Source organism: Thalassophryne amazonica, chromosome 16, assembly GCF_902500255.1.
Source record: "Thalassophryne amazonica chromosome 16, fThaAma1.1, whole genome shotgun sequence".
Classification (NCBI taxonomy): Eukaryota; Metazoa; Chordata; class Actinopteri; order Batrachoidiformes; family Batrachoididae; genus Thalassophryne; species Thalassophryne amazonica.
In genome coordinates, this window is record NC_047118.1 from 26,207,435 (window position 1) to 26,235,430 (window position 27,996).

General features: G+C 42.3%; 1 protein-coding gene across 1 annotated transcript in view; it reads left to right on the forward strand.

Annotated features, from left to right (window-relative positions):
- The first annotated feature begins 365 nt into the window (after positions 1–365).
- The window catches only part of si:ch73-281f12.4 (RA_Radil_like and Myo5p-like_CBD_Rasip1 domain-containing protein), a 62,402-nt gene continuing 34,771 nt past the window's right edge, over positions 366–27,996 (forward strand). Inside the window, exons 1-9 of the mRNA XM_034190449.1 lie at positions 366–793; positions 2,883–3,221; positions 3,694–3,929; positions 10,422–10,750; positions 14,497–15,222; positions 15,397–15,434; positions 17,496–17,662; positions 17,755–17,867; positions 26,875–27,094. Of these exons, the coding sequence (XP_034046340.1) occupies positions 681–793; positions 2,883–3,221; positions 3,694–3,929; positions 10,422–10,750; positions 14,497–15,222; positions 15,397–15,434; positions 17,496–17,662; positions 17,755–17,867; positions 26,875–27,094 (2,281 nt within the window). The 5' untranslated portion in view covers positions 366–680. The remainder of the gene's footprint in view (positions 794–2,882; positions 3,222–3,693; positions 3,930–10,421; positions 10,751–14,496; positions 15,223–15,396; positions 15,435–17,495; positions 17,663–17,754; positions 17,868–26,874; positions 27,095–27,996) is intronic.

Consider the following 27,996-nt stretch of genomic DNA (forward strand, 5'->3'; position numbering starts at 1 on the left):
TGCTGAGAAAATATTATACAACCACTATGACAACAAGTGGTGTTTTTGTGATTTTTTTGTGTGTGTTATTCTGTATATTCAATGTATTTATATGATATTTAAAACATGTATTTATATTGTTTCATATTTACATTGTTTATATGAAAAAAATCAATAAATCAAAAATATGTGTAAAAAGTTCTTTTTAAATTATCAATGCACGCAGCGCACCCCCCCACCCAATCCACCAGGACCTCGGATAATGTTGAGGCGTCACTGGGCGTGGTGGTCGTTTGGTGTGGCCACGCCCCCAGCTCGCGCTGTCGTTTGGTGTGGCCACGCCCCCAGCTCGCGCTGCGGTGACGTCGTCTGCGCGTGGCGGCGGCGGCAGCAGCAGGTGGTTCTCAGTCAGCGGCTCGTCTCCTCAGCCGCTGCAACTTTTAATTTTTACCACAAAAAAACACGGATTTAATCCACCAAACAACTGACATGGACTTTTAAACTGCCAGCAGTCTTTTCCTCTAACTTTGTCTAGTTTTTCTCAGCGTTTTTGTGATGGATTCAGACGCAGAAGCGGCTCTTTGTGGACTTTTATGAGATAGTTCTGTTTTTTGGGGGGGGGGGTTGTTTATCGTCGCCACCTCCGTTCTGAGGAGTAAAAATGCGGTGTTGGCGTTTTAATGTGAGTTAAAGTCAGCAGGATGATCTCGGAGGAGAGGAGCAGCCTGGGGAGCTTCCCGGTGGGTTTCCTCATCCGCTCCCCGAAGAAGCGCCTCGCCAAACTGGGCAGGAAACCCAGCAATGGATCCGTGCAGTAAGTCTGAATAAATCTCTCCCCAAAGCGAGTTACATCGGCAGGTTTGCTTCAGAGCTTATCACTCTTTTGCATTCATTTGGAAGTTTTTATGAGATCATCATTGAAAACAGCATCAGAGCGCTCAGAGACAAAAAGCTGAAGAATATATGTAGGCAGCGTTCACATTACAGGCTGAACTGACCCGATTCGTTTTTTCCCACAGTTCGACACAAATTTCAGAAATCTGTACAAATAAAAGTAAAAAAAAATTATGGCCTCGCGCTCTATGACTGCTTGGATAGGCTCCAGCCCCCCGTGACTCTTAATTGGACTAAGCGGTAAAAGATGAATGAATGAATCTAATATGTAAACACATTTTAACCTATAAATAGTGTGTAAATAAATAAATAAATATGTATGTATATATGTGTACAATGAGAAAGGCTTGTCTTCTTAAAAGGCATGGCCATTTTTCACCTTTTTTTTTAATTATATATATATATATATAACATGTATTTTTTCAAATTTTTCATTTCCATATTCTGTTTATATTGTATATTTGTTGTTTATATTGTATGTTTGTATTGCTGTGTTTTCTATTTCTGTTTTTCTATTTTCTTTCGTCTCCTACTTGCTATTTTGCACTGAGCACAAGGGACAAATGTAGTTTCCCCCTGATATTAATAAAGTATTCTGATTAATTTGTGACTATTTTGAATTTAATCCTGATCTTACAATCATTTTTATGATGGACATTTTATTTTCTAAATATTCACAGCTGTAAGCTGTGGTTGACAGGAGAAATTCTTTCTTTCCACCAAACATTTGTAATAACCCAGTCACATGGCATAGCAATCAACGATCACACAGTCACTTTTTTCAGTCACACACTTAACAGAATTTTCAGTTTTGCAAATGCCTTTTTCTTTACAAATGGAAAAAAATGATGTTTTTACAAATAAATAAACCAACCAACCAGTGATCAGAGGAGGCTCATTTTTCCATAATGCCTTTTGGCATCTGTGTGTGTAATGCTCAAACCTTCAGAACTAGCACATTACTTTAAAACTAAAACATGTGCAATATTTTCCCTTTATAAAAATGACAGACTTGACGTTAATTCGATAAACTGTCCAGACTTAGTTTTGTTTATAAATCAAAACCATAAGTCAAAACTGTTTAGCTTTTCATGTCTCCCGCCACACATCTTGGGCAGTGTGTGTTGAATGGAAATGACTTTATTTCGTAGCAGCCGGGTAGCCAGCCCACTTCTGCTGGGGTAGAGTTGAGGTCAGCTCTCCTTAGCTGCCTTACTGCTGCAAAACACGTAATAGACAAGAACTGATATGTATAATTTTAAGGTTTACAAACGTTTTTGTTCGGCTTTTAACTATGCCAGTAAAAAAAAAATGTTAGCAAACTGAAAATTAGCAGAACTAAATTTAGTGGAAGCTAATTGGTCCACTGATGATTTTCGAAGTTATCTGAAAAGCTAATCCACTAACAAAAAAGTTAGCTTCGTTAATTAGTGGTTATTGGATTAGTGGAACTGTGCCCACCACTGGTGGTGACATCTGAATTTTGCCTAAACCACATAAAGGCTTGGATCCATCCTGCCTTGTACACCGCAAATTATTTAGTTCTTACCAAGAAAAACTTACATTTAGACATCTTGTTTTAAGAGTTAATTTCTTATTTTAAGTGTTCGTGTTTATTTCTAAATTTTACAATCTTAATTCAAGACATCTTGTCAAGTGAAATTATCTGTCCATTCAACAAGATAATTCCCATCAGATTTATTGTTTTTTTTAATCTTGTTTTTAGACACCCTTTTTTTTGCAGTATATCCACAATTCAAACTATTAGTGGGATAAAGGTGTGGAAACTCTCTGGATGCTTTCATGTCAGTATGGACCAAAAATTCTGAGAACACTCTCCAGCACTCTGTTAAATCTCTGGCACAAAGAATTGTTTGAATTGTTTTTGAAGGCAAAAGGGGGTCCAACCCTGTCTTAACGCGGTGTACCTAAAGATGTGAACATATATGTCCACAGTGTCACTATAGCCCATAAGATATTTGCCATTCACTTTCTCTGGTCCCTCTCAGGTCCAACAACTCAAACACCACCGTTCGCTCTGCAGAGAGTGTGGGTGTCAGGCAGCCGGCCAAGAGCAAAATCCGCCGCCACAACAACAGGTTTTCAACTGTTTTCAACTACAGCCCCAATTTACGGGAAGCAGGACGACAAACAGTCACACCGGCCACTGGTGGTATGGCCAGAGACCTCCAGGCTGGAGACGATCCGGCTGAGCTGTCGAGTCAAATGTCTGTTCCCGGCATCTTGAAGATTTTTGGCAGTGACATCTGTCAGGGGACCAACTACAAGAGTGTCCTGGCTACCACACAGTCCAGTGCAAAGGAACTGGTGAAGGAGGCACTGGAGAGGTGAGGGGTTCATTATAGGCTACATTTCCACTGTAGCTGAGTCATGGTCCCTTTAGAGAGACTATGGCTTGCAATCGAAAAGGTTTGGCAAGATCACTGAAGATCAGTCAAGCCCACTGTTGGCACTTTGTCAGAGCTCCTTTGGCTCAGCCTTTCAAATTGGTGTAATAACATTCTAAGAACTACTGTAAGTAAGAAGTTCCATATGATCCATGAAGCCCAACGGTGTCTAAGCTTATTTCTGGATTCCGTAGCGTGAATCAGGTGAGAGTCTCTGACCCCCCCCCTTCGACAGGATCCCAGTCAAACTCTTCACCAGCCAAAGCCCTAGTTTTGGGTACTGGATGGTGGCCACTCAAGCACTCAACCTGCCTACATCTATACTGACCTAAAGCAGTTATTAAAGTCACAGAGGTTCTGTCGTGCTCTCCATCTCCATGTTCTCCACTGATCTTCTGCTTTTGTTGCTCAGGTACTGCTTGGAAAAAGAAGACGCCAATGACTATGTGCTCTGCGATGTGATTGGCCAGACTGCTACAGATAACCAGTGGAAGAGGGAGTGTTTCCGGGTGGTGGGTGACAATGAACAACCTCTCATGCTGCAGTCACTTTGGAAGCCTAAGGAAGGCTTTTCCAGACGTTTTGAAATCCAGCGGAGAGCACGTGTAGAGGACCAAAGCTTAAAGGAGCGGGACACAGTCACAGCAGGTAAATAGGTGTAGAAAAGATGCACTAACATCTGTCTTTGACTGTCTGTGATTATTTATTCATTCATTTTCCTCCTCTTATCCGGGTCTGTGTCATGGTGGTATTTGACCAAGCAGCTCATCCCACAATTCCCAATGCTTGGTCAATTCCTCTAACTCTTCTAATTTCAAGGCATTTCCAAGCCATCTGGGAAATATAATCCCTCCAGTGTGTCCTGGATCTTCCCCTAGGCCTTCTGTGGACCATGGGTGACCTGGAAGACCTCCCTAGGGAGATAACCAGGGGGCATCCTCACCAGATGCGCAAACCACCTCAGCTGGCTCGTTTCATCGTGAAGAAACAGCAGCTTTACTCTGAATTCCCCCTGGATATTCGAGCTTCTCACTCTGTCCCAGAGTGAAAGCCCTGATATTCGATGGAGGAATCTCATGTTCACCACTTGCATGTGTGACCTTATACTTTTGATCATTACCCAAAGTTTGTGACCATCTTTGTGACGATCTCTGCTCCCCTCCACAGCATGTCTTTTTCCTGGTTCTCTCCCTCAGCCCCAACCAGTCCCAGCAGAAGACTGCCCCTCCCTGAGCCTGGTTCTGCTGGAGGTTTCTTCCTGTTAAAGGGAGTTTTTCCTTCCCACTGTAGCCAAGTGCTTGCTCACAGGGGGTCGTTTTGACCGTTGGGGTTTTACATAATTATTGTATGGCCTTGCCTTACAATATAAAGCGCCTTGGGGCAACTGTTTGTTGTGATTTGGCGCTATATAAAAAAAATGGATTGATTGATAGGTGAAAATAGAAGAGTAAATCAAGAGTCTCGCCTTCTGGCTCAGCTCTCTGTGATCATGCCCTTCATCTTTTAAAAACACACTAATAGTGGTCACGTAGATGCAAGTAACTAGTTGCCATATCCTTCTGCTTGGCCATTTAAGAAAAGAAAAGAAATGAATGCCGGGTGACATGCTCTCATATACTGCTGACTGACATCACCCAGGTCATGCCCACTAACATGACTTTGTTGGTATAAGACTCGACCTCTGCCCATGTGCGCATGGCAGTAGGTGGCCGTGTGAAGAGCCTTTCTCCTGGTCTGTTATTGCATGGTAACAGTCTTCATTGTCCAGCTTATCTCCAGTTAGAAGAGAGGAGATGGCAGGCATGTGAGAGAGGTCAGAAGGAAACAAAAGCTGCAGTGAAGGATAGAGGAGGTCAGAGCAGCCCCACCCTTATCTGTGTTTTATTGCAAGAGCACATCAGGACCCCTTGAAGCAGTTCTTCCCAAAGGATCAACATCTGCCAGAGTGTGTTTTTCTTTCTGTCACAGCTTACTTCCTGAATACTGGAGTTTGTGTTAGTTCTTATCATCACTCAGGGTGGGGAGGAGTTTGAGCTCCTCCTTCTAACAGTCCATGGTGCCAGTTTTATCACGCTTGCTGTGGTGACCTTCGCGGGGTTCATGTCAGTGTTGATGCTGCCCAATCTCTCCGTTTCTTGATGGTGTTGAAGGCCTTTCCTGTTTTTGGGTCCCTTCAACTACCTGTGGATGAGTTCTTGTCAGTAGCTTTTGGACACACATTTCTGAGTCGGGTGGGTGGTACAAATGACAGACAATATAAACGATATCAACTTGTTACTGTGGTTTTGATTATACCGGCCAACTGCAACAGTGTTTGTTCATGACATCAACTCGCATCAGTAGTGAGAACCTCTGGGTTTTGTTTGGTCAAATTAAACTGGATTAAACCAGAGTCTGCTGTGCAGTTTACCGCCGCTCAGCGTAATTATGTAAGAAATTTTGTCCTTGTGTGTGATGATTGGCTCCGTGTTGACAGTCCAATAACTGACGCAGGTCCCACAAGACGTCTGCACATCTTAAATGCTAAACGTGTCTTATCTTTCCTTCTTAAAAGCCCAAAAAAGTCTTGAAAGCTTTTCATTCGTGGAGTCTAACCGCATGTTTGTCGTATTCTGTGAACGTCTTCCGTGGGTTGAGGCTAAACATTGACCTGTATGGGTGGAGTTCCCATGGTGCTCGCACCCTCATCCCCTGTCTGTGATCGGGAAAACTTATCTTCATACAGTAGTGTTCAGAATAATAGTAGTGCTATGTGACTAAAAAGATTAATGCAGGTTTTGAGTATACATTTCTTATTGTTACATGGGAAACAGGGTACCAGTAGATTCAGTAGATTCTCACAAATCCAACAAGACCAAGCATTCATGATATGCACACTCTTAAGGCTATGAAATTGGGCTATTAGTAAAAAAAAAAAAGTAGAAAAAGGGGGTGTTCACAATAATAATAGTGTGGCATTCAGTCAGTGAGTTCGTCAGTTTTGTGGAACAAACAGGTGTGAATCAGGTGTCCCCTATTTAAGGATGAAGCCAGCACCTGTTGAACATGCTTTTCTCTTTGAAAGCCTGAGGAAAATGGGACGTTCAAGACATTGTTCAGAAGAACAGCGTAGTTTGATTAAAAAGTTGATTGGAGAGGTGAAAACCTATACGCAAGTGCAAAAAATTATAGGTTGTTCATCTACAGATGCTTTAAAATGGACACAAAAAAAAGACGCGTGGAAGAAAATGGAAAACAACCATCAAAATGGATAGAAGAATAACCAGAATGGCGAAGGCTCACCCATTGATCAGCTCCAGGATGATCAAAGACAGTCTGGAGTTACCTGTAAGTGCTGTGACAGTTAGAAGACGCCTGTGTGAAGCTAATTTATTTACAAGAATCCCCCGCAAAATCCCTCTGTTAAATAAAAGACGTGCAGAAGAGGTTACAATTTGCCAATGAACACATCAACTGGCCTAAAGAGAAATGGAGGAATATTTTGTGGACTGATGAGAGTAAAATTGTTCTTTTTGGGTCCAAGGGCCACAGACAGTTTGTGAGACGACCCCCAAACTCTGAATTCAAGCCACAGTTCACAGTGAAGACAGTGAAGCATGGTGGTGCAAGCATCATGATATGGGCATGTTTCTCCTACTATGGTGTTGGGCCTATATATTGCATACCAGGTATCATGGATCAGTTTGGATATGTCAAAATACTTGAAGAGGTCATGTTGCCTTATGCTGAAGAGGACATGCCCTTGAAATGGGTGTTTCAACAAGACAATGTCCCCAAGCACCCTAGTAAATGAGCAAAATCTTGGTTCCAAACCAACAAAATGAATGCCTCACAGATGTGAAGAAATCATGAAATACTGTGGTTATACAACTAAATACTAGTTTAGTGATTCACAGGATTGCTAAAAAAGCAGTTTGAACATAATAGTTTTGAGTTTGTAGCGTCAACAGCAGATGCTACTATTATTGTGAACACCCCTTTTCTACTTTTTTTTTACTAATAGCCCAATTTCATAGCCTTAAGAGTGTGCATATCATGAATGCTTGGTCTTGTTGGATTTGTGAGAATCTACTGAATCTACTGGTACCTTGTTTCGCATGTAACATTAAGAAATATACTAAAAACCTGGATTCATCTTTTTAGTCACATAGCACTACTATTATTCTGAACACTACTGTACCTCAATGTTTTATTTTGCTTTGAGATGGGGACCTGGTCTCTCACACTGGAGTAGTACAATGTTTAAAACGCCCACTTCCACAGCTGATAAGAGCGGCAGCACTCAGGGTGTAAAAACGGTCTCTTTGGACATTCCACCGTGCGTAATGGCTCCAGACTCGCTGAATACTGTTTGTGTTGCATCAGACCCACAGAGCGGCGGTTGTGTCCGGCAGAGGTGGCTGCTTGTCCCTTTCCCTGCATGTTTCCTCTCTTTCCTGTGGTTGTGTTTGGTTTGAGTTTGTGCCAGTACGCTCAGCAGTTAGCTCCGTTGACCAAGCTGACAGGGAGGAGTTTGGCTTCTTGTTAGGTTTTTTCCAATTCAGCATTAAAACTGAATATTTTTCTTTAACTTTGAAGCAGAATCTCACCAGTCTTTCAGTTTGAGATGCACATTTTATTTTGTCCAGTATTTCCCGTCATGTTTGTGCTCAGCCTGATCTTTGCTTCCTTCTTCATGAAGCCTATGATGATGGAAGCTGCCACCGCGTTTAAGTGACATTGTGTTTTTTTTCCTGTAGATTGTGTCGTGGATACAGGAGGAATGTTAAGTTCATATTGAATCAGATTGACAGATTTACTTTTATTTTTTATTCGATGTGTTGTTTTTTAAGATTTGAATATCTATTCAGTTCGTTCTATATTTGGTTTGTCATAAACTCAGTTAACTTTGATTTATTGAGTTTTAGATTCCGTTAACTTATATATTGAGCCTTTTGTTCAGTTAATTTTAAATTCTCTTAGCTTTACATTTAGCTCATTTTAAATGTTATATTAGCTTTACATTTCATAAGTTTTACATTTTATTCATTTATTCTTATGCCACGTTCACACCGGGCGCACCGCGAGCGACTGCAGCCACAGGTTGCCATGTAATCCCTATGTAAGGACACGTTTTGGCGCCAAACCGCGCAGCGCGACGCGAGTGAAGCGATTTTGAGCGTTTTGCGCGTTTGTGGCGCGATATTGCGTCGCGTCACATCGCGTTGCCCTCCTCCCCAAGTTGAAAAATCTAAACTTTTTTGTCTCGTCGCGCCGCGATGACCAATCAGGGACTGAATATGTAGTGACGTGGAGATGTCTGGAGTTTGACTGAAGATGTGAACATGTCCTGTATCTGGTAGCAGCCTGTGAGCAGGACTTATGTCTCTTTTGTCCTTTATTTCACAATCATGACAGTTTTTGGAGCGAGCAGCAGCCCCACAGCAATGGGAGCAGAGTTTATTTTTATTTTTATTTTACGTGCGCGCGTGAGTGAATCGTCTGTGGAGATTATTTTACTTATTAACTACACAGATGTATGATAAAACAAATGGTGACTGGTTTCTAAACACAATTATGACAGTTTTTTTGGGGGTAGAGCAAGCTGCAGTCCACAGCAGGCAGCAGAGTTTCTTTCTTTCTTTATTTTTTTTATTGTTTACATGTGCGCGCGTGAACGGGACAGGAGGTCCTCAAGCTGGGTCCCACAGAGGAGGAAAGACCGCTGAAAGCAGCCGTCATCCAGACGCAGCTCCTGCAGCAAATACTCCCTGTATTGGGAGCTTTCCACAACAATTCGCTCTGTGTGATCAAGGTCCGTCATGTTAACTTGAATGAAAACCGGAGCCGGTGAGTGGAATGGAAGCTCCTTCTATTTGATGAAGCACCAGGGTGAATTTTCGCAGCAAAAGCAGAGCGACACACCGGGTGAAGGAAGCGCGTCCGTCGCCTGGTGACCCACGCAAATTTGTAGCGTCTGATCGCGCCCGGTGAACGCGGCATTATAGTTAATTAGTTTTAGATTTTGCACATTTTAGAGTCTATTTGTTTTATATTCAGTTAGATTTGTAATAAATTTTAGTTTTAATTGGCTTATATTCCATTAGTTTAAGATTCAATTAGCCTTATAGTTAGTTTTAGTTTTAGCTAATTTTATATTTTATTAGCTTCATATTCAGTTAGCGTTGTAATTTTATATTCAATTATATTCAGTTAGCTTAAGATTCCGTTAGCTTTATAGTTGATTTATTTTACATTTAGTGCATTTTAGATTTGATTAGCTATATATTCCATTAGCTTTATAATTAATTTTACATTAAACTGGCTTATATTCAGTTAGCTTAAGATTCAGTTAGCCTTATAATTAGCTAGTTTTATATTCAGTTGGCTTCCTTAAAGTTAGCTTTATTTATGCAGCTTTAGATCAGTTCATATTATATGCATTTAGTTTTATAATCACTTACATTTATTAGTTAGTTTTGGATTCAGTTAATTTTTACAGTTTATTTTTTGATTCAGCTGAGATTATATGTAGTTATTTTTCAGTTAGGCTTCAATTAGCTTAATATTCATTTGACTTTATATGTGGTTACTTTCATATCGAGTTAGTTTTGTTTTTTATGTTTAGAGCTTTACATTCTTTTAGCGTTCGGGCGGTGCTCTGACATTGTGGCTAACGTTCTGACCTCACAATAACGTGATGTTCATCACATGTTGTAAAGCTGGAAACTATGAGCTCCAGCTTGGAAAAATCGATTTGAATGTGAGGAGAAAAAAATAACGTTTGGTTGGGTAGAAATTTTCTTTTTTTGCTTGGAAGCTCAGGCAGAAATTCAGTGTTCCCATTTATCCGCCTTGACAAAAAACAACTACAATCATGTTGTCCTTCATCATGAATATTGAGACAATATTACAAATGCCTTTTAATCACTTTTAAAGAATTCTTTAGTTTTGTGTGTGACATGTTTGCATCTTTGATATATTGGTGAAGTTGCCAGTGTTGTACTTTTTGTAACGAAGCCTGCAATAATTGATATTGTTCCTGAGTCCAGTTTTCATTGTTAAGACGACAACAGCTGAAATACATGACTGCGTCCACGTAGGTACCAGAGTTCATGAGGTGAACCTCTGCTGGTGTTATCAGCTCCTCTCTCTTCGCAGGGATCAACGCACAGGCTCGCAAACTGCAGAAGAGTCGCACCAGAGTGACCTCGCTGTTTGTGGATGGCAGTGGGGAGGACGTGGATGGACTCGGGCTATGGAGAAGCCTGAGTGAGATGGACATGTGTGCTATGGGGAAAGAGGCCAGCCGCGTCCAGCGGGGCACCCTCAGGGAGGATCCCGAGGCCGAGGTCGACAAGGAGGTTCTGCGTCTGGGCACGGAGAAGGAGGAGACGGAGAGCAGCGACGACAACACCACCCAGTATTCTATCCACCCGCCATTTGACATCCCGTACTTCCTCCTGCTGCAGGGCTACAGCCACCGGCAGGTAAGGGACAGCAGAGGACACACGTCTCCCAGGTTATAATCACCTCCTGCTTTGAATGTCTTATGTTAAATCACAACCTGAAAATGTTTTTCTCAACTAAGATTCTCCAAGTTTTTCTTTTTCATTCTTCAGAAAATGAATAAACTACACATACTGCTTTTCCTTTGATGAGCGGGCACCTCACTGTCTCTCCCCCCGGCTGTGTGGACGTTTCCCATGTATAGGACATGATTTACCAAAGATTTACCTGTATAAATAAAAAAATAAAAAACAGAAATACCAGTGCACTCACGAGTGCGCAACAAGGAATGTGTCTGTCAAATGCGCAAAAAATGCATTCATGAAAATGCAATTTTGCGTTTGTCCCCCCGAGTGCACAATATTCTAGGAGGAAATATGCAGATAGGTGAGGTTTGCACACAAATCATGATTTCACAGGTGCTGATGTTGTCTGTATTTTTCACATTTAGAACGTTGGCTTTAAGTTACTGTGTTTGACAGAATGTACTGTAATTTGTACTCAGTAACTGATTGTGTTTCAGAGTATTATAACCTAACTCTGGGTTTTCAGGAGCTTCTTGACAGTACAGATTGAAGCTCCTGCTCTATTCGCACGGCCTTTGAATTACTGTGGTCACACACACTACTGCAGACAGGTGTAAATATCCACCGCGCAGAGAGGGACGTGCCTCTGGTATCTACACTGTTCCTCATGAGTCTGCTGTCAGGGTGTCAGCAGGTGATCACAAGCTTATGAGAGACACCAGGACAAACACGTACTCTCGGCGTGGGACAGAGCGTCTTACGTTAAGAAGCTCACAGAGCAAATCCCAGAGTCAGATTGAAGCTTCGGTCAGCTGCTGATCATCGGTCAGGCTGGAAAAGTACTCGGTGAGCGTCTGCACACCGTCGCCTCAGACACTGAGCTCTGACAGACAAGGCAGCGGCCTGTCAACATGATGTCATAAAACGACGCCCGGGTCACGATGTGCAGGTGGAGAGAAACCTGCTCCAGGAACCAGGACAGACTACAGAAGTCGTCCTGTGTTCACCGCCTCAGTGGGAGGGGCTTTCTTCCAGAGAATGTTGTGATATAATCTTCAGTTTATGAGGGCTTTGTTTTGAATCCCGTGTTTATGCAACTCATTTTTCACAGTCACCCACAGACAGAGTGTGGCTGGAGACCAGTAACAGGAAACTCTTTCTCAGTGCTGCTGACCGTGCACGCTCTGGGTCCTGGCAGCACAGCAGCAGAACAAACGGTGCGGTTGGACTAATCTTAACCAAATTACTCAACGTGAAACCAAATCAAAGGCATGTCTGCAGCCACTTAACATGGACTGGAAGCTTCTGCCTGCAAGGCCCGATGCTGCACGACGCCGACGCATGCACACAGTCGATATCCGCGCTGACTGTGTGAGACGTGGCTGATACACGTCAGAAAGTCGTCGGCGCATAATCCCAATGTCTTCTAATAACTGATTTTACTGATGCTTTGACTGTAGTTATCAGCGGCGACACAGAAAACACTCAAACTGCACATCCATCTCTTCTGCAAATATTGAGTGTTGCAGTAAAAAGCCTGTTCTTCTTTCATTTGTAAATTATGCAGCTGTTGATGTGATGTTTTGAGTTTTTCAGACTCGCTTTGAGGCATGGATACAGTCACCACTTATTGTGTTTCTTGCGTTTCACTTATTGCACACAGACTGTTGTGGTCGAGATGGGCAGCGCATGTCTTTGTAGATGGGAATAATGTCTGCTGAAAGAGGAGACATTGAATTTGATGTTTTTGAGTTGGTCTTCTTTTGCATTAAGTCTGCAGTTGGTTTAATACTTTATTTTTTGGAGTATATTTTGTGGTTTTTTGTACTAGTGCGGGATGTCCTGCAACTCAAATTCCACTGTGACTTATATACTGAAAGAAATCACACATTCATCATTTATAATAAATATTGTAATGACTATTTATTAGTCCATGAGCCAGTCATCAATTTTGACCTAATCGGTACCACTTAAAGGGAAGAAACAACACTTAGAATCCAGCCTCAGTGTATCATGGCCTACACAAAAATGTATGATAGCCATCCCAGGTCGGTAGCTATACCCAGGTAGGGGTCAATGAAGAATTGCACAGAGGTCAACCTTTAAAAATGCTCCAGTCATGTTGAAAACTATATCACATTACTTGTCTGATCATAACGATTCCAAAAAGGTATAGTTTGGACTATCTATGATGGAATGTTCTGGAGTTATGGGGTAAAAATGCCAAAAATGATGACAAAAGTCAGTTTCAGTTTGTACAGGGGTCAAAAGTTAAAGTTGCGCCAATTTCATTTTAAAAATTATGCAAATTATTGGTTGAAATAAAAGGATTAATAAATTGAATAGTTTGGACTGTGTTTAATATTTGGTCTCCAAAGTAAAGGTCAAACAAGGTCAACATCCATTGAATTCTATGACATGACATATGTTACCCTGTCACATGATAACTAAGCATGAAAGATGGTGCAAACTATTCTTTTTTTTTTTTTTAGAACCCTATTAACCCAAACAATAATTTGCATAATTTTTTACTGAAATTGGAGCAACTTTAAATTTTGACCCCTGTACAAACTGAACTTGACCTTTGTCACCATTTTTGTTGTTTTGACCCCATAACTCCAAAACATTCCTAGATCATAGATAGTCCAAACTATACCTTTTTGGAATCATTATGATCAGACAAGCAATGTGATATAGTTTTCAACATGATTGGAGCATTTCTAAATTTTGACCTCTGTGTAATTCTTCATTGATCCCTATCTGGCTACAGCTACCACCCTGGGATGGCTATCGTACATTTTTGTGTAGGCCATGATACACTGAGGCTGGCTTCTAAGTGTCGTTTCTTCCCCTTAAGTGGTACCGAAAACCTTCTTGGGCCATGGACTATATATAACTTTGCAAGGAATCAGATTAGTAAACAAAATCAATTGCAATAATAAAAGAATATCCTCAGTTATGGTTATGAACTTTGGGTAATGACCGAAAGAATAAGGTCGCAGAAATGAGATTCCTCTGAGACGGGGTGAGAAGCTCGACTATCCGGGACGGACTTAGAGCTGAGGTGGTTCAGGCATCTGGTGAAGATGCCCTGTGACGGCTCTCCCTAGAGACGTCTTCAGTCACGTCCAGCTGGACCCAGGAAATGCTGGAGGGATTTTATTTCCTAGTTAGCTTGGGAATGCCTTGGACTCCCTCAGGAAGAGTGGGATGAGCTGATTGGTCAACTGCCACCGTGGCAGAAAGTTAATGAATCGATGAATGAAAGTGTAAATTTCAATAAAATGTACACTGTAGCAATGCACAAAAAAACCACAAAGAGCTGAAAATGCAGAAGATAGGTGCAACTTATACTCCAAAAAATACAGTATCAACCAGGATGTGTTGATGAGACACCTTTTGTCTGTGATATTCCACAAGCGGGTTGCTTAGTTTCTGGCAGATACTGTTGCACTGCACGGATGATGTCATGACCTGACTAATAGTCTTATGGTGACCCTGAGGTCACCGGCATCATCAGCCTCCCAAACGTAAGCCTTCCTGTTCCTGTCCCACGTTGTGTTTACTAGCTGATTCTGCTCACATGGTCACAGATTTCCACAATGTTACATAAGAAAATTGATCCAGCGCACTGACTGTTATTTGACTTAGCTGTAGGAAGTTGATCAAGAAATGTGTTGACGATAATAATCTTTCTGCAGGATTTTGTCATCTACCTGATGAGCGGCACCACCACCATCTTTGGCTGCTGCAGGGAGCACTCCAACGGTGATGATGAGGAGCGATTAAAGGTCGACATCCTCCTCTTTGCTCCCGATGTGTTGCCTCAACACTGCTGCGTCAGACGCCTGGACTCCACCGGACCGTCCTCCATCAGACCGTCCTCCACCGGACCGTCCTCAACTGAGGAGCCCAAAAGGACAGTAACAATGCTGAAGCCGCTCCACGGTGCTCCAGTGACGAGGAATGGTCAACTCCTCAAAGAGGAGGTGGAGCTGGATTCTGGGGACTTAGTTGGTTTGGGCAAGCACTATCTGTTCATGTTTAAAGATCCCGCCAGCCCGTCTGGAGTTCTCCAAACACCCCCGTGGATGACCAGGCGCTGTCCCAACTACAATACAAAGGTGCTGTCCTCCTGTTCATCATGCGGCTCTTCTGCCGCAGTGAAAATCTGTCAGAGGAAACCTCCACCGTCTCATTGGCGAGACCTCGACGGCACAGAGGCTTCAATAAGCTACGAGCTAGACCAGGAGGAAAAGGTTCTGCAGGAGGTCTTGAGTATGTTGAACCCCGGTGGCGATGAACCCAAGCTGACTCCTGCGTTCCTGCTCAGCCTTTGCATCCAGCATTCAGCCTCTGCGTTTGAGCTGAGACACTTACGGCAGCTACTGCTGCGGATCGCCAGCCAGATCCAGCTGGTTATGTGGGTAAGAAGCTCTGTTCTAAAGTGTGACATTTTTATGCCTGGAATTGCAGAAAATGATAAACAGTAGTTCTAAGCAGCAGATTCCAGAGAGTGTGGAATGAATGCAGATGTGAATAGGAAGGATTAAGTACAGTGTTTCCTTGAAAAGGATGTTTTCTTTCTGTCCTCCTTTCAGGAGAAGATGAAGACGCTTGCTGCCATTCAGCCAGAAGCGTGAGTAGACAGTCCATGAATAAAGACACGACAAAACAAACAAGTGGGCTTTTGGAATTTCCTAGCTAGAAAATTCCCTCCTATCACCTCAGAGTATTCCAGCTCCAATCAACAAATGTCAAAAAGAAAAACAGTTAAAGGAGTTTTGTTACTTAAATAATCTACCTTTGTGTAAAAACGTTAGAATTTTGAAATTATTTGCAGCTGGCCAGGTTATAAGTTTGATATGGGTTTGAGGAAACCACCTGTTGTAGTGTGTGTGTGTGTGTGTGTGTCCACAGCGAAGGCAGTGCTCTCGGCATCGCGGCTTTCTGTGAGGGCAAGCCGCCACCTTACCTGATGGAAAAACTGCAGCACACGCTTCTTAGAGACGAGCTGCATTGTTACTAATGCGGCTATAAACTAGAGCTTTTGGTGAAATTCTGTTGTACCAGCATTAATGATAAATGTCCACTACGACCCCGATGCTTCTGTTGCACACAGTAGTAGATATTTGAGATAAAATGACCCATTTAGTCATGCTAACACTAGCCATTGTGTCATGCTAACAACTTCTGAAAAATGGTGTCGTTTTCAACACACTTAAACAATAAAATCCATCATGAATCGCTGCTTTAAAGCACTCATCTTGTTCATGTTGTCAGCCAGAGTCTGAAAATAAACTTAAATCTTCTAAATTAGTAAAAATGAAACTTGTTTTTTATCGGCGGATCGCAAGCTTACTTTAGAAGTGCATACCGCCATCTACTGTATGGAGGTCTCTGGAATCATAGCATTAATTATTCTAAAGCTTCGGTCCCATCAAATAATGAGCCGCGCATGGCTGTCAGCGATTATTTGAAGAGTGATCCACATTTTAAGCTATCACGTTTCCGCTATGAACAAGCCTCTTTGTGCCTCACATGTGCCAGGTATCAGCCTCTAATCACCCACGACTGACCTGTCATTTGAGCCCTGTCTAGCCTCCAGTGGCTCATGTCTCCGCATATGATCCATGTAACGTGACGTTGGTGCACATTTAGGCATGGGTTTGGTCCAAACCTCCAGCCCTCCCATACTTGGTCCCTTTAAAGTGTGGGTTTTCAGTTCATAGTATCCAATCAAGATGTTGTCACACACTCTGGACGGTATGTGCATCCGCGCACCAGGCTGCTGTGCACCTGTGTTCCAGAGTCATTAAATCCACCAGACCAACTAGAACCGAACCACGGGTTCCTGGACAGTCACCTCTGCGCTTCTTCTCACTAGCTTTATTTCTTCTTACACAGTCATTTTGACACCTGGTCCAACTTTTAACTTCGTGTTCATCCGTTAATGTCTGCAAAATTGCTCTTTTGCGAGCAGGTGTTCTGCGTTCCTGGACAGTCACCTCTGCGCTTCTTCTCACTAGCTTTATTTCTTCCACAGTTTACAATGATTTTGACACTGTGATCCAACTTTTAACTTTGCATTCGTCCGTTAATGTCTCTTTTGCGAGCTGGCGTTCTGCGTAAATGCTCGTCTTGAGTGTGAGTCATTGTGTCAGTGTGCACACACAGCGCCGCTCATCTGATCCATTATAACAAGATGTTAAATCTATCATGAACACACTTTTACAGATGCTTATCTTAACACAATTAGGAAACAGCCCAAGTTTGGTAGTTTGAGCACAATCATACTGCAGTTAAATTTTAGTAATTATTTATTTATTTATTTTACATTAGCCCCGTCTTCATTGCGCACCAGCGCTTATTTTCACCTCCAAGTGCGACTCTAGTTTAATCGCTCTTGGAATCAAATGTTTTCTTTTGTTTCTTACACGTATGTGATCTTGGAATTTTCCGCTTTCTTATAGATCTTCCACTTCCTCTTTTTAAGTGTCCATTATGGCTGAACGTTTTCACGCACGTGCACGATCGTACCACCCCACTGTTTAATAACACATAATAAAGTGACTGTGCGCCTCTGCCAGGTGTATGAAAAAATGAGATGATTGAGTCGGTGCATTTGGATTGGGTGGGGGCAGTAGTAAGTTGGACTCGTGATGTCTCTGATTTCACGTCCTGCGTGTGTGTCCTCTAGGAGCTCCAGCTGCGGGCAGCCTGAGCCGCTGCAGCTCCTGGGTGTGGACAAGCTGATCCCAGGTCTGCAGCCGCTGGTGCTGTGGATGGCCAACTCCATCGAACTGCTGCACTTCATCCAGCACGACGTTCCTCTGCTGCTGCTGAAGCAGAATCAGGAGGACGAAGGTGAACTGAAGCATGAACTTACCTTCTACTTTAAGTGTAACGCTCGCAGTGCTTTTGGACCGTAAAGCTGACTTGTGTGCGCACGTTGCCAGGTTTGCTGGATTCTGAGATGTCTTCCACTCAGACAGCCTGTGAGGAAGCCATGACGGTCTTGGAGGAAGTCATCATGTTCACCTTCCAGCAGTCTGTCTACTACCTGACTAAGGTTTGCTGCCAGACACATGAATTTATTAGGATGCGCTGTTCTTGTAGTTATATCTCAGGAATGTAAACTCCAGTATTTATTTTTTAATAGACTCCTCGCTTGAAGAGAGCAGCTTTTTTTTTTTTTTTCCTGGTTGTCATCTCACATTCACACACAAGCTTGATTTGTTGTGCCACAAATTAAAACAGCCAATCAGAGAGATTGTGGGTGTGGTTTGAAGACTGTCTTTACTCCTGCTTTTTTACTGTGGAAGATATACAACCCCTGGCAAAAATTATGGAATCACTGGCCTCGGAGGATGTTCATTCAGTTGTTTAATTTTGTAGAAAAAAAGCAGATCACAGACATGACACAAAACTAAAGTCATTTCAAATGGCAACTTTCTGGCTTTAAGAAACGCTATAAGAAATCAGGAAAAAAAAATGTGGCAGTCAGTAATGGTTACTTTTTTAGACCAAGCAGAGGGAAAAAAATATGGAATCACTCAATTCTGAGGAAAAAATTATGGAATCATGAAAAACAAAAGAACGCTCCAACACATCGCTAGTATTTTGTTGCACCACCTCTGGCTTTTATAACAGCTTGCGGTCTCTGAGGCATGGACTTAATAAGTGACAAACAGTACTCTTCATCAATCTGGCTCCAACTTTCTCTTATTGCTGTTGCCAGATCAGCTTTGCAGATTGGAGCCTTGTCATGGACCATTTTCTTCAACTTCCACCAAAGATTTTCAATTGGATTAAGATCCGGACTATTTGCAGGCCATGACATTGACCCTATGTGTCTTTTTGCAAGGAATGTTTGCCCAATGCAGATTCGAGATTCATCACTGAATATGACTTTCATCCAGTCATCCACAGTCCACGATTGCTTTTCCTTAGCCCATTGTAACCTTATTTTTTTCTGTTTAGGTGTTAATGATGGCTTTCATTTAGCTTTTCTGTATGTAAATCCCATTTCCTTTAGGCGTTTTCTTACAGTTCGGTCACATACATTGACTCCAGTTTCCTCCCATTCGTTCCTCATTTGTTTTGTTGTGCATTTTCGATTTTTGAGACATATTGCTTTAAGTTTTCTGTCTTGACGCTTTGATGGCTTCCTTGGTCTACCAGTATGTTTGCCTTTAACAACCTTCCCATGTTGTTTGTATTTGGTCCAGAGTTTTGACACAGCTGACTGTGAACAACCAACATCTTTTGCAACATTGCGTGATGATTTACCCTTTTTTAAGAATTTGATAATCCTCTCCTTTGTTTCAATTGACATCTCTCGTGTTGGAGCCATGATTCATGTCAGTCCACTTGGTGCAACAGCTCTCCAAGGTGTGATCACTCCTTTTTAGATGCAGACTAACGAGCAGATCTGATTTGATGCAGGTGTTAGTTTTGGGGATGAAAATTTACAGGGTGATTCCCTAATTTTTTCCTCAGAATTGAGTGATTCCATTTTTTTTTTTTTCCCTCTGCTTGGTCTAAAAAAGTAACCATTACTGACTGCCACAATTTTTTTCTTGATTTCTTATAGTGTTTCTTAAAGCCAGAAAGTTGCCATTTGAAATGACTTTAGTTTTGTGTCATGTCTGTGATCTGCTTTTTTTTCTACAAAATTAAACAACTGAATGAACATCCTCCGAGGCTGGTGATTCCATAATTATTGCCTGTGTGTGTGTATGTGTGTGTGTGTGTGTGTGTATATATATATATATATATATGTATATATATATATGTATATATGTATAATTTTTTTTTAAATGGAAAAGTTACATTTGCTTACTTTCCATCTTACAGATTCTGTTTAAAGGAAGCTCACATGTGACGGTTCCTCAGTTACCCTCAAAATGTGCCGAGTGTAAACTTTCCCCAGCGAGTGCCCGTCTGCACACCTTCACATACACTAAAAATAACGTCTTGTTTCGGTGTGTTTGTGTCCACTGAACACTGCCACGCTGTGGTTTGGGCTCTTTGCCTCTCAGGAAGGCGGGCAGAGGTTCATTTCTACCAAAATGCTTTTCTTATCTCTGCGGAGCGTTAAAGGCCCCCCAGTGTCTGCGTGGGCTGCCCCCCAGTCACTGCGGTTTCCTCCATCAAAACATGCACATTACGCAAAACTGCTCCTTCAGCTGCAGTTTGACCAAGACACTGTCTGTAGACCTGGATCTGGCGCCCATGTGCCGCGCTGTGGTCGCCACAGCGCCTTGTGGTTAGATTGTGTCTTAACCGTAAATAGGACAAGTTAAAAGCAGACGACAAGAGTTCACTGGATCGAGAACGGTGACCATTAAAGTGTGTTCTGTTGTATACTTCTCTCATGTACTGTGACCTGAGGATTACTGTGATACTGTTCTGTTGGACGCTTTTATTTTGCTGTTAATCAGTGACTCAACATCAAGTGAATTTTCTCAGAATTCTCTCTCTCACTCATACACACTCACACACACACACACACACACACTCACATATATGTGAAAGTGGATTGAAAAGGAACATTAAACAAAATAAGACTAAACGCTGTCATTCATTCCGATTTAAAGAGACGGACACTTTGACTGGCTGATGTTGTGTTCGGACTGTGACACGCCCTCGCCTAACAAGCACCGTAAATCTGACTGGTGCATATTGTGGATAATCTTGTGTTAAAGTAATGAAGCCAAAACAGAGTGTATTCTGTTTGGAGCTAAAACTAACTCTGATCCAGATCTTGGCTCCCTGGCTCCTTATCGTAGGGCTGTGGTAAGGAACCTTGGTGTGCGGTTTGACAACTGTTTACAATTTGAGAAACAAATTGACAGTGTGGTAAGAGCCAGTTTTTTCCAGCTGAGACTCCTGGCAAAAGTCAAACCCTTTCTAAGCCAAAAGGACCTTGAAAAGGCTATGCATGCTTTTATCAGCTCCCGGATTGACTATTGCAATGCACTTTATGTTGGTATCACTCAAGGCTCTCTAAACCGACTCCAACTGGAATGCTGCTGCTCGCCTGTTGACCAATACCAGGAAGCACAGCCACATCACTCCTGTACTTTACTCCCTGCACTGGCTTCCAGTCCGTTTTAGAGTTGATTTTAAACTGTTAATGTTTGTTTTTAAAGCTGTAAATGGCATTGCACCTTCTTATTTATGTGACCTGTTAAAAACACACAGCCCTGTCAGAGCACTTCGGTCTGCTGACCAAAACTTTCTTGAGGTTCCCAGGTCCAGGTCCAAACAATGGGGTGACCGTTCTTTTGCAGTAGCAGGTCCTAAGTTGTGGAATGCATTACCTCCTGAACTGAGGTCCATTAATAGCTTGCCTCTGTTTAAAGCTAAGTTAAAAACATACTTGTTCAGGGCAGCTTTTTGCACATAATTGCTTTGACACTTTTTTGTCTATTTTTATTCTATTTTGGATGCTCTTATTGTGTTTTTTGTACTTTTCTTTTTATTTTATCTCTAGCTGGTGCTATTGGAAAGCACTTTGGTTCAGTGAAAACTGTTGTAAAGTGCTATAGAAATAAAACTTGATTGATTGATTGAAAGTAGGTGAAAGTGGACACGTAGGTACAACAGGACGCCCGTTCAGAGGACTCCTTTGATCCTCCACAACGTGAAACTCTGAAGTAGTGTTTGTGCACGTGGGCCATGTGTCATGGGAATCGTACACACTCAGCTGTGTTCAGCAATAATAATTACACTCCTATGTAAGTGGATACCTAATATAAAAAAAAATAATAATAAAGGCCAAAAATCATCAGTGAGTGAGAAACGGTGTCGAGATGAATCTTTGTCCTCACCTGAGTTCATCAAACCCACCAAGACAAAGTCCAGCACCTTGTCCTGCTGCTCCTGGTGTTTTGTGCTGTTTTGACTGTGAGCTCCTGAGAGCGGGTCAGATGTGAGGCAGGATGTCAGGCTGCGAAAACACGGTGGTGTGTTTTCCTTGAGCGTATTCCAGACAGAAAAACACAATAACCGAATGGAAACGGCAGTCAGGAAGAGCCCGTCTGATAGGGCGCAGGGTGTTGTTTTCACTCCATGCAGTGTAAACACAGACAATCCAGTCTCCCAAGGTTGTGTTTTTAATAACAAACCCAGAATGTGATTTTGCTGAGAATCGTTTGGTTCTTGAATCCAACACAACAGTTTTTTTTTTCCCGTCACTCACTGATTTAAAAAAAAAAAAAAGTGACACAAGGGCCAGAAATGTGTCCACGCGCTGGTTTAAGTTTAAACGTTCGTCTTTTGGTGACAAGTGCGTGGTGACAGCCCAACCCGAGGCTCACGTGATGCTTTCAGGTCAACAGTTTTCGACATCACAGATGCTTCAGTTTCAGAGTTTCTCAAAACAAGTAGAATATTTAGACCAGAGAGGTGTTTTTCTTGGCTGCAGCTGTCCTCATCGTTCTTTGTGTCCACTCCCCAGAACTCTGGTTGTGTATTTGTTGATTTGAATTCACGATGCACTTGCAGTTTGTCAGAATATCGTGCACGTGTCATGCACAGGTCCTCAACAGGAGCTGTACAGTCTTGAACATGAACTGGCAGCTGATGATTTACAGCCCTTTTGCCTTTGTGTGTGTTGTTTGATGGCATGATGTATGGATTTAGAGCTTGGATGTTTTTTTTTCTTGTTTTTATTATTATTATTTTATTTATTTATTTTTTTGCACAGGCTCCAAAAAGAGGAGGATGATGGGGCTGATTTTCCACATGAGGGTGAAACGTTTAGGGTCCAGGCGTGTTTGAACATCATCGAAGAGTTTAAGGCAGGAAGATGTTACATTTAGGAATACGGCCAGGCCTTCCTCAGGAAACGGATCTGAACTTGGCAGTTAATCCAGGTCTCACACGTGTTCTGAACCTGTGGGAGGCGGTCCCTACGGATCACGGATCAACTGTGATCCATTACACCACAAACAAAAATAATCTCATATTTCAGTTTTGCTTGCTTTGTTTGGATCCGCTCTTCTGGGCACTGCTCTTCTGAAGGGCCTTGAGGTGACCTACGTGGTGATTTGGTGCTACACAAATACGTTGGATTGACTTGTCTCGCAGCAGTCTTTTTAAAGTGTTTTACCAACATTTCGTCGTGTGTATTATTTTGTTTTTTGGGTTTTAAACTTTTTAAACGGTGACCTGACTGCTCGTCTTTTTATGCTGGAGAAAAAAAAAACGTTCTCAGTCATTGAAACTGGAGGTCCAATATGGTGGATCTTTATTTGAAAACCTCTCCAGATGCACATTTGCACTCCTGTTGCAGGCTGTGAAGATAAAGCGCCAACGTTTTGAGATTTGCCCAGACCATTGGTGACCTTGTGAGTCGTGTGAGTTTTGTGGCTCTGATTTGATTTTCCAGACTAGAGGGCAAATTGGAAGTTTCAGTTTGAGAAGAAAGGTGAAGGTTTTGGATAAATAAGTCTGCTAGTAAGCACATGGAGTTAAGCAGTGGTGTGCACTCATTGGCCACTTTATTAGATACTGAGTTTGGCTCAATTCTGAGGTGCCGTTTGGACAGGAGAGGGACACACATATATATATACACACACACACATACAGTTATCTCTTAGTATATAGACACCCTACTGCTACTGGGAAGGAACTTGGTGGGGCTTTGTGGTGCCACTGTTGGTCATGACATTGGTGTCACATCTTTTATAAGTGGTAATCTGCAACTCATGATGGGAAGGGGGCGTTCATAAGTATTTAAAGAAGTTTATACAGGTCCTTCTGTCCACTGGCCGGTGTAGCACGGCTTCCAAGAGGAATGTCAGACAACAGCACTCCCCAAAACACAAATACGTATTCTGCCAGGAAGATAGTTTGCTGTAATCATTTCTTTGTAATGAAATAATAAATGACACAAACCCAGGGGCCCCCAGCCCAGGGAGGGGTTGGGGGCCTATGTTCAGTGTACAGGGTGAGCCGGCTGTGAATCTCTGCTTAATTTTTGCCAAAAGCCGCAGGTAAGACCCGAGCCTGTGGGAACGGAGTCTGTGAACCACAGTCTGTTTCCTGCAGAGGAAGATGAGTTGTCATCAGAGAAACACCCAAAAGAGGAAAAGAGGGAGAAGAACATTTCTTCCTGTTTCCTGTCCAGTGCGACAGGCCGACAACGAACAAAAGTGGACAAAAATGAAAGTCTGTTAAAAGTTACTGCAGCTGATAAGAAGGCATTATATATTTACAGCAGCTCCTTTAACCAGAGTGTGTGACGGTATGTGAACAGTATGCCACCGTTCAGCCGACATCATTCATCCGCTGTCTCACTGCGGTCTGGGTCCATGTAGTACAGGTCACCGCCTGCAGATACACTCATCCTCGCCGCCGTTTATCAGCCGACCTGTAGCCTCAGGCATGCATGAGTGTTCGATGTATCTGAGGTCATTGTCTTAGTCATAGCACGTGTGTGTGTGTGTGTGTGTGTGTACATTCTGACTGGTCCTCACAACTTCAGAAGACTGTTTGAGGGTTAGGACTTGGTTTTTTGGTCTATGGATAGAATTAGCCTACGTTTGGGTCAGCTTTAAGGGTTATGGAATTCATTATGTCTGAGTGTCCTCACAAATATAGAGATAAAAGCGTGCGTGTGTGTGTGTGCGCACGTGCGTGTGTGTGCACTGTGATGTCATTCAGAGGTACAACAATGAAACAATGGTAGAACTTGGCGATAAGAGCCGGATCTGTGTGAGAACTGACAACAAAGGTGCCATTCAGTAGAAGTGCCTGTAAGATGTTACTGGTTCGCACTAAATTACTTATTTAACTGCACACATGAGTATATTTGTGCAGGAGCTAAGAGTAATAATGCCTGGAACGTTGCATCAATTTTTTTAAAATAATCCCCCTTTTTTGTTAAAAAAGAGTTTAAAAATATTTATTAATAGTAAAAATGTGAGGTGTGTGGCCTTTCAAAATATCACTGCAGTGACTGTAAAGTCTGTAAGCTCCTTGTGCACGTTTCATAACGAGTAACTGATCTGCCTCGTGGCCAGTTCTCACTAATTGTGGTGTCACGCAATTGGTTTGAGAAACAGGCAATGAATAACAGTGAATTCCTTACTTATGTCATTTATATAATTAATGGGAAGTTCTGCCCCCTTTTCCCATATGACCAAATTACAAAACACCATCATTGTTTGCGAGTAGTAGTCTTAGTAGTACTAGTCGTAGTAAGGTTTCAGTTTGGGGCCAGGTTTACTAAAACTGGTAAATTAGCGTGTGGCTACAATCCAAAAAGCAAGCATTCATTCATTCAGTCAAAAAAACAAACAAACAAAAGAAGCAATGTGAGCGACCAGTTCTCCAGATCAGTAATTTCACCAGTTTCTTTTCTGAATGTAACTCCATATTCTAGTGGTTCACAAACGTTTCCCAAAGTAATCCCTTGCTCTTCTGGTTATATCAGCTATTGATGAATGACTGTTCTTGATGCCATGCTGGCTGAGGGATCAGAGATCACCTGTGTTCATCTTAAGCCTCACCCACAACCCGCTGTACCTGCTTCTACGGGGGGAAAAATTGGCAAAAGTCTGCATGAGACTTCCGCATCACATGCGTGTGTTCATTTCTGTGGAAGGTCGCAGACTTCCATGGAGGTTTTTTTTGACAAATCAAAAATGCATAGAGCGTGTACAGGGCCCACACTGCCGTTGTAGACCTGGTAGGGGTTGTGAGTGAAGCTTTAGGCTTGCGTCCTTGTCCTTTATGCATCGAAATTCACCTGCTTTCTTGAACCTTTTAATGATATTAGATATTTTTGCCTTATTCCTAGCCCTAAATTTCCAGTGTCCCAACTTTTTTGGGGATGTGTTTCAGGCCTTAAATGCAGGAATGGGTGAATATTAACAAATGGAATGAAGTTGAGCAGAAAAAAACATGAAATATCTTGTGTTCATGCTGTCTGCAATGGAACAGAAGTCAAAGTGAATCACTGCAGGTTTTCTTGTTTAAATTTCCCAGACCGTCGCAGCTTGTTCTGATTTGTGTTTGCCCAGAAATGTATCAGGATTTTGCATTGTAACTGTTTTGTTTTGGTGTGTGTGTGTGTGTGTGTGTGTGTGTGTGTGTGTGTGTGTGTTGTGTGTGTGTGTGTGTGTGTGTGTGTGTGTGTGTGTGTGTGTGTGTGTGTGTGTGTGTGTGTGGTGTGTGGTTTTTTTTTTTTTTTTTTAATGGGTTATAAACTGTATTTAAATGCTCCTGTTGGGACATGTGTGCAGTTTGCAGGGTTAAAAAAAGAAGTGCATGATCATTCATTGTCTGCTGTTGGGGTTTTTTGTTGGCTCACAGGCGCACACGTTACCGCCCGCTTGGTTTCCTGCACACTCTCCGAATGCCTGTCGCTGTCACAGTGTTCTGTACGTAACAATGAACAGGACAAGACTAAAAAAAAACAGAACATTACTGCTCTCTTAGCATTCCTCAGGAATGTACGAGCATAGAAACAACCAACCATTGTCTTCAGTTTAAGGAAACAGTATTTTATTGTGAAATGATGCCCTGTGCCAGTCTTAACATGGCAAACCCTCTGTGGTGAGAAAGATGGTCTCTGCTAGAGACGCCTTTGCGTGGGTTTGTTTAACGTTGAAATGCCACTGCATGCTGACAAGCACATGGCTCTAGACAGATCCTGAGCCTGTTCCGATGGCTGGGAAATCACAGACAATCTGGGTCTGAGGCCCTGCTGCAGCCTTCATCAGCCATCACCTCCTACACCTGATCCACCTTTGAGGATTTCTTCTTTCACCAGAGCCACGTTAGCCATCTCGTGTTCAGGGTTGCTGTTGGGACTTCGTGGCTACCGTATCAGCCACAGGGCACTCCAGGTCACCACAGTATTTCACCCCAACAGGCAGTCCTCTACTTGATCTGTTACCCAGGTGTCACGACGAGGGTTGGATTTTGACACACACTAGTCTGATAACTGGAATATAAGTATTTTCTAGTCTGGACTGCTCACACCTCAAATACTGTCGTCTTTGACCATAATCCACCACAGCATTTGATCTGATGTTTGAAATATTCCCGTGTCTCCACAGAGTATGTATTCGGCGCTGTCAGGTCTGCTGGATGGAAACCCGTTCTCAGAGAGTGGTCAGCTGCGGGTCCCTGATGGTCTCAGTCAAATTCTAGATGTTCTAAAAGAAGCATTGAAGCTGCTCATGGCCTTCCAGGTCCACCCAGATATCTCCTTACAGCTCTGCTCCTATCTGTTCTTCTTCATCAACGCATCGCTGTTCAATGCCCTCATGGAGAGAGGTATGACATCATCTCGCTGGGTCATGTGAAGAAATAGAAAAACAAAAAGTACTCACACAAACTTGCAGCTACCATGTATATAAGTTTCAATAGTTTGCCAACAAAGTTTGATCCTGAAGTGGTCTTCTTCAGGGTGTTGTGGTTTTTGTGCTTGATATATTTGCTCCGTAGCAACACCTCCCTAACACCAGTGTTTGAAATTCTTCATTGAGAGTTTAATAACTATATTAGCTGATATGGATACCAATAGTTTTTGATAACAATCGAAGTTCCATCCATTCATCCATGACTATATTCATTCTATTCATTTATTTATTCATACACCCTTTTTTTGTTAACCACTTATGACACTCATGCTTACAGTATGGTTTTGAGACCTAAATGGTAGGTCTAAGATGACAACTTTTTGTCTTTGGTATGAGGTCTCCTCAGAAGATCCTGTGAGTTCCACTGGAATGACTCTGAAGTGTAAATGTCACGTGTCCGTTTCTTTGTTCCTTACACAGTGCAGAATGTGAGTGCCAATCAAGATGTAGGGTACAAAGCAGTTGTATTTAGTTTCTTAATCAGTCATGGGTCTGGTTTGGGCATAACAAGAATTAAATCATTGCCATTGGCCTTAACGGTCATGTGCATTTGAATGTGTTGCGTTGATATTTATGTGGCAGATTCAGAAGTGGGAGGTTCTGCAACAAAAGTGTCGTTGAGACATTAGGCAAAGCTCAGAGGTCAAAAACGATAAATACGGAAACGCTAAGGGCAGTCACGAGGAGCATGATGAGAAGGCTAGAAAGTAGGATGGAACCACAACAGTCTGGCAGGGGAAACATGAAAAGAGACACCTTCAAAAGGATGTTCATTTATTAACAGTGGAAGCATCAAGCACGAGAGTTTGTATTAAA